General features: G+C 50.4%; 1 protein-coding gene across 1 annotated transcript; it reads left to right on the top strand.

The window, feature by feature from the left end:
* The first annotated feature begins 5279 nt into the window (after positions 1 to 5279).
* Positions 5280 to 6231, top strand: LOC113941197 (receptor of activated protein C kinase 1-like). The gene is made up of 2 exons (XM_027632355.1): positions 5280 to 5524; positions 6014 to 6231. Exons 1-2 carry the CDS (start codon positions 5416 to 5418, stop codon positions 6214 to 6216), a joined length of 312 nt encoding a protein of 103 aa, XP_027488156.1. The 5' UTR covers positions 5280 to 5415; the 3' UTR covers positions 6217 to 6231.
* The last annotated feature ends 120 nt before the right edge of the window (positions 6232 to 6351 follow it).

Raw genomic sequence — 6351 nt, 5'->3', positions numbered from 1 at the left:
AAAATTCCCATTTCCAGGACAAATTTTGAGGTAAAAATTGTTCATTTAAGGTCAAACTTACCCAGGTCTGATGTGAGTTTGCCTGGAAGAAAAAGAAATCAAGGAAAAATCACTTTAAATTGGTTTTTATATCCCAGGAAACCCAACCCAGCCCCTTTAGGAATGGGAAAACCCCCAAAATTCCTGTTTGGGATCGATCAGAGGGTCCCAAAAAACCCCAAATTCCACAAAAAAACCCTCAAACCTCCCCCAGGGCCCCAAAATAATTTAACAAATTCCCAGGGTTGTAATTCCATGAGGAAAAGAGAAAAGGCACTTACTGATCCTCCTGTCCCGTTCCTCTGGAAAAAGGGAAAAGGGGGGATAAAAAGGAAGGGAAAAGGGAAAAGAAAATAAATATAAAGGGAGAGATAAAGGGGAAAATAAAGGGGAAAAGAGGGAAATGTTGGAAAATAAGGGGGAAAATCTCCAGGCCCAGCAGGAATTGTGACCCCTCTTACCCCCAAATCCGGGATTTATTGGGTTTGGTCACTTTAAAAATCCCACTTTTTCCTCAAAAATGAAGAGGAAAATGGAAATTATGGTGGAATTTCAAACAAAACTAGAATTAAATTGTTGTTTCCTTTTCATAGAGGAATTGCCTTCATTCCTGTCTCAGGTGGTGTCTGAGGGGGGAAATCCCCCTTTTTCCCCCCAAACCCCCCCTTTTTTCCCCAAAATCCCCTTTTTCCCTCCAAAATCCCCCTCTTCCCCCCAGATCCCACTTTTTTTCCCAAAAATTCCCCTTTTCCCCCCAGATCCCACTTTTTTCCCCCCAGAATCCCCCTTTTTTCCCCCCCAAATCCCCCTTTTTTTCCCAAAAATCCCCCTTTTCCCCCCAGATCTCTTTTTTTCCCCCAAAATCCCCCTTTTTCCCCCAAAATCCCCCTTTTTCCCCCCAAAACTCCCCGGCAGGACTCACCCAGCGAGGCCGTCAGCTGATCTGGGAATAACATGGAGAGAGAGAGGGAAATAAATCCGGGATTTCCTGTGGAATTCTGGGCCCTTCCCAGAGGAATTAAACCCTTCCTGCCCCTCTGTGGGATGCCCCCCGGGGAAAAACGGGAAAATTTGGGCTGGAAAAGGGATTTTGGGGTGAAATTTAGGGATTTGGGGGTGAAATTCAGGGATTTTGTGGAGAAATTTAGGGATTTTGAGGTGAAATTTAGGGATTTCAAGGTGAAATTTAGGGATTTCAAGGTAAAATTCAGGAATGTTGTGGAGAAATTCAGGGATTTGGGGGTGAAATTTAGAGATTTGGGGGTGAAATGTAGGGATTTCAAGGTAAAATTTATGGATTTCGAGGTGAAATTTATGGATTTTGAGGTGAAATTTATGGATTTCGAGGTGAAATTTAGGGATTTGGGGCTGAAATTTCAAATCGGGCCAATAGAGGAGAATAAATCCTGGGAAATTGGTGAGAACAGGACCCAAACTGTGGGAAAATCCCGAGGGAGGAAATCCAGGACTCACCGATTTCAGCCGTGAGTTCACCTGCAAGGGAGAAATTCGGGGCTGAAAATTCCCCGGAAACGTGGAATTTTCCCAATTCCCCCAACACCCCCTTAAAAAAAAACTCACCAATTGCTGCAGTTTCCCCCCAAAACAAAAGGAGAAAAAGAAGAAAAATCAGTTTAATTAATTTATTTTCATTCTAGATCATTATTTCACTTCCAGTATCAGGAAATAATCCAAGTTCTAAGTGGATTTATTCCCTTCATCCCACTTTTATTCCTCCTGTTTATCACTTCTCCCATTATTCTGAGGGTTTTTAAGACCTTCCCTTTCTGTTATTTGGAATTTTAATAACAATAACAGCAATAATTCACTTATTTAGAAGACCCTACCTGTTAACAATACTATTATTTATAATTTTTATATATAACTTAATTATGTATATTTTATATTACATTTGTATAAATTAATTATATATATTTATATTTACATAATCTAATTACTTATGTATTTAAATTACATAATTATACTCTCATTTAGCAGCATTTGGACCCAAAACTCACCATTTTCTGTGTCACATTCCTCTGAAAACAAGGGGGGGAAAAAAAGGGAATTTGAGACCTGGGCAGGAATTTATTGATCTGGGGATAAACTCACAGATTTGGGGGTAAACTCACAGACCTGGATATAAATTCATATATTTGGGTATAAACTTCTAGATCTGGGTATAAATGAGTATATTTTGGTAGGAATTCACAGATTTGACAGAAGTTTGGGGTCTGGGTGTAAAATTTCCTGGTTTAAAATCCAACCTCGACCCCAGAAATTATTTCCCCCCCAAAATTCCCAATTTCTTCCCCCAAATCCCCCTTTTTTCCCCCCAAGTCCCCCTTTTTTCCCCCCAAAATTCCCTTTTCCCCAAATCCCCCTTTTTCCCCACAAAAAAATTATTTTTGCCTCTAGCAGAGCAAAAAAACAAAGAAAACACCAAAATAACCCCCCAAAAAATCCACTTACCCAGTTCAGTGTCGCTTTCTTTGAGGAGAAAACAGGGAAAACCACCTCAAATTTCCATAAAAAAATGACATTTTCCGGCCACTGCCCACGGGGGGGAAGGGGTTGAAGGACTTACCAAATTCCTCCTGTAATTTCCCTTAAAAAATCCAGACAAAATGAGGGGAAAACTCTGGAATTTTGGCTTTTTAGGGATAAAGAGGGAGGAGAAAAAAAAGTCCACTCACGGATTTGTGTGACCCATCCCTCTGGAAAAGAGACAAACGGGGGCTCAGGGGGGGAGTTCGATGCTCTCCTTGGATTTCCCAAGGATTTCCCAACCTTTGGAATTCCACAATTCCATGAATTCCCCCCCCAGTGGCTCCTCCTGGGTGTTTTTTTCGTTTTTAACCCTCAGTTTTGCCTTAAAAAAATCATTAATTTGACTTTTTCCCCCTTGATTTGATGGTCCTGAAGGTCTTTCCCAACCTTTGGAATTCCATAATTTCATGAATTCCCCCCCAGTGGCTCCTCCTGGGTGTTTTTTTCATTTTTAACCCTCAGTTTTGCCTTAAAAAAATCGTTAATTTGATGTTTTTTCCCCTTAATTTGATGGTTCTGAAGGTCTTTGCAAAGGGAATCCGTTCCAGAATTCCATAGTTAAAGCGGATCCGGGGGGAATTTGAGGGGCTCTAGAACATTCCAGAGGCAGAAGGAGGAAAATCACTCACCCAGAGCTGCATTTTCCCCTAAAAAAAATAAGGAAAAAAGAAGGGAAAAGCAAAGTAAGTTTTGAGCATTCCCAGAGGAAAAAACCTCAGGGAATTCAAATTAACTCCGTTAAATCTCAGTTTTCTGGGATGGGAACAACCCTGGGAAGGCCCAAACCGGCAAAACGGGGGATTTAAAGGGGTGGGAATATGGGAAATTTGGGGGAAATTTGGGAAATTTGGGTAAAATTTGGGAAATTTTCCCTCCTGGAAATGAGGAGGAGGGAAAGGGGTTGGAATTTGGCACCTGATCCTTGGAAAATCCATTTGCACCCACCCGGGTCCATCACGGCGTCGATCCCACCCGGAATCGGCTCCGGGAGCTCCGTCGGCCTGAGGGGAAAAAAGGGAAAAGAGTCAGAACTGGGGAATTTTTCCGGGCCCATTGGGAATTTTGGGGGATATTCCAGCCCCCAAGGGGCGTGGGGGAGGCTTTTCCCTGTTTTTAGGGTGGGAATTCCCCATTCCCGGGGACAGCTGGGGTTGGGATTGGGAAGGAGGGACAGGATGGACCCCATGGGACCCCCCCCCCATAACACATAATTTTTAGTCATTTTGGGCTCAATTGACCCAAAATCAGGGATTTTGTGGGCGCAGGGACGGGGATTTTGTCCCTTTCTGGGACACCCCGGCGAGGACGGACATTCCATGAGGGAATTTTTATCCCCCCCCAGGTGGGAAAATCCCATTTTTGTGCCCATTTTTGTGCCCACGAGCCCCAAACTCCCAGAGGAGCTGCCACAAGGGGGAGGGCAGGAAGGAATATCCCAAATTCCCAGAAGGAGTAGCCCCAAATTCCCAGGAAAAGGGAAAGCTGGGAATGCTGCTCCATTGCCCCAAACTGGGGAGAAACACCGTGACAAAAACAGGGATTTAGGGAATAAAAGGACCAAGGGAAGTGGCACTGATTATTTCCACGTGATATTTTCCCAAAAATAATTCCCAGGGTCCACTCTTTTTGCTCTTCCCTCATTTTTTGGGATCCTCAGGGGGTAAAATAGGGATAATAAATAAGTTTTCCTGTGGAGGGACCACAAATTGTCCCTTCCCAGGGCCCGGATCGGGTTCCCAAGGCCCCAAAGGGAATGGGACACCCCCAAATCCAGGGTTTTTGGGAACGGAACACCCCCAAATCCGGCCCCTTTGGAAGGGGAAAGGGACTCACCTGGCCGGTGGCTGCTCCCCTGACCCCGAATTTGGGGGGTTGGTCCCAGGAAAGGGGTCCCGGAGGCTCCAGAGGCTCCGGAGGAGCCGCGACAGCTGAGCTGGCACCGACCCCAAACCCCAAAATAGCCCCGGGAGGGAGAGGATCCTGAAATGGCCACGGAGGGAATGGGATCCTTGGGGGGGAATGGGATCCTCAGGGAGAGGATGGGATCCTCAGGGAGAGAATGGGGTCATCTGGGGGGGAATGGGATCCTCAGAGAGGGAATGGGATCCTTAGGGGGGGGGGGGGGGTCCTGGGGGGGGAGGGGGGGGCTGGGGGGGGGAATGGGGGGGTTGGGGGGGGGAGCAGGACCAGGATCCGTCCAGGGGGTCTGGTGGGACCTCGGTGGTCGTGGGTCAGATGTCGCTCGGGGATTCCCCTGAAATAAAGAGAATTGGGACTCACTCGGATCTTTGAGTTGTTTTGTGTAAAAAAAGGCTCATGAAACACTTGGAGGGGTCTCATCCTGCCCCAAAGACCCAGAGCTCTCCTGCAGCCCCCTCGTCCCCACAGCCCCCTCAGACCCTTTCTGTGTCCCCCACAGCCCTCCGAAACCCTCCCTGCTCCCCCCAAGCCCCCCACCCTCCAACACCCTCCTTATGCTCCCAAACCCCCTCCCTGCCCCTCCAGGACCCCCCTCACGACTCTCCCTGTCCCTCTCAAACCCCCCTCAAGTCCCTCAGGACCCCCGTTCCTCCTCTTTCCGTACACCCCCACGGGCGCCGCCATCTTCCCTCCTCCCAACCGCGCGCCGCCATTTTCTCCCCTCATCTCTGCGCGCCGCCATTTTTTTGCCGTACGGCGCGACGTCATTTCCCTTTCCGGCGGAAGCGCCCCCGCCCTCTCTGCCCGCGGCGCTCTGAGGGCTCCGAGGGCTCCGCGCCCCGAACGCGCCGAAATCCCCCGGAATCCGCCCAAATCCGCCGCCCCCCGGGGGTCCCCGCCGCCAAGATGACGGAGCAGATGACCCTGCGCGGCACCTTGAAGGGCCACAACGGCTGGGTGACCCAGATCGCCACCACGCCGCAGTTCCCGGACATGATCCTGTCGGCATCGCGCGGTGCGGGCGGCGAGGGGGGGATGAGGGGGAATTTGGGGGGCTGGGGGGGGGACCATCGGGGGGGTGATTGGGGGCGCTGAGAGGGGACCATTAGAGGGGGTTAGGGGTGGTCTGGGGGGGAGCATTTGGAGGGAATTTGGGGAGCCTGGGGGGGACCATTAGAGGGTTGGTCTGGGAGGGACCGTTTCGAAGGGGTTTGGGGGTCCTGGGGGGGGACCTGCAGGAGGAATTGGGGGGTCTGGAAGAGCCCATTGAGCCGGGAAGGGGGAGACTGTTGGGGATATAAGAGGGTACCTGGGGGGAAACCTTTGGGGTGAGCCTGAGGGGGCGACTGGAGGGAATTAAAGGGGCATCCAAGGGAGAACTGAAGGATCTTGGGGCGACTCTGGACAGGAGGAAGCCGTGAGGGGAAGGGCGTGGGGGTCTGGGGAGGGTCTGGAGGACCCCCCTGACACTCACCCCCTCTCTGTGTCCCCCCCCAACCCCCAGACAAGACCATCATCATGTGGAAGCTGACCCGGGATGAGACCAACTACGGGATCCCCCAGCGCGCCCTGCGCGGCCACTCGCACTTCGTCAGCGACGTGGTCATCTCCTCCGACGGCCAGTTCGCCCTGTCCGGCTCCTGGGACGGCACCCTGCGCCTCTGGGACCTCACCACGTGGGTTTGGGGGGGATCTGGGGGGGGTTAAGGGTAACACCCTGCGCCTCTGGGACCTCCCCACGTGGGTTTCGAGGGGGTCTGGGGGGGTCAGGGGTAACACCCTGCGCCTCTGGGACCTCCCCACGTGGGTTTTGGGGGGGCTCAGGATCTCCCCACGTGGGTT

Source organism: Corapipo altera, unplaced genomic scaffold, assembly GCF_003945725.1.
Source record: "Corapipo altera isolate COAL_440 unplaced genomic scaffold, ASM394572v1 129927, whole genome shotgun sequence".
NCBI classification, from domain to species: Eukaryota; Metazoa; Chordata; class Aves; order Passeriformes; family Pipridae; genus Corapipo; species Corapipo altera.
The sequence above is the reverse complement of the archived record's forward strand: the minus strand, read 5'-3'. Positions and strand labels throughout refer to the sequence as shown.

Excerpts from the sequence above, each read along its gene's own strand:
- LOC113941197 (XM_027632355.1), top strand. The coding sequence starts at position 5,416 with ATGACGGAGCAGATGACCCTGCGCGGCACCTTGAAGGGCCACAACGGC. Across the intron at positions 5,525-6,013 it reads GATCCTGTCGGCATCGCGCG|ACAAGACCATCATCATGTGG; the intron begins GTGCGGGCGGCG and ends CCCAACCCCCAG.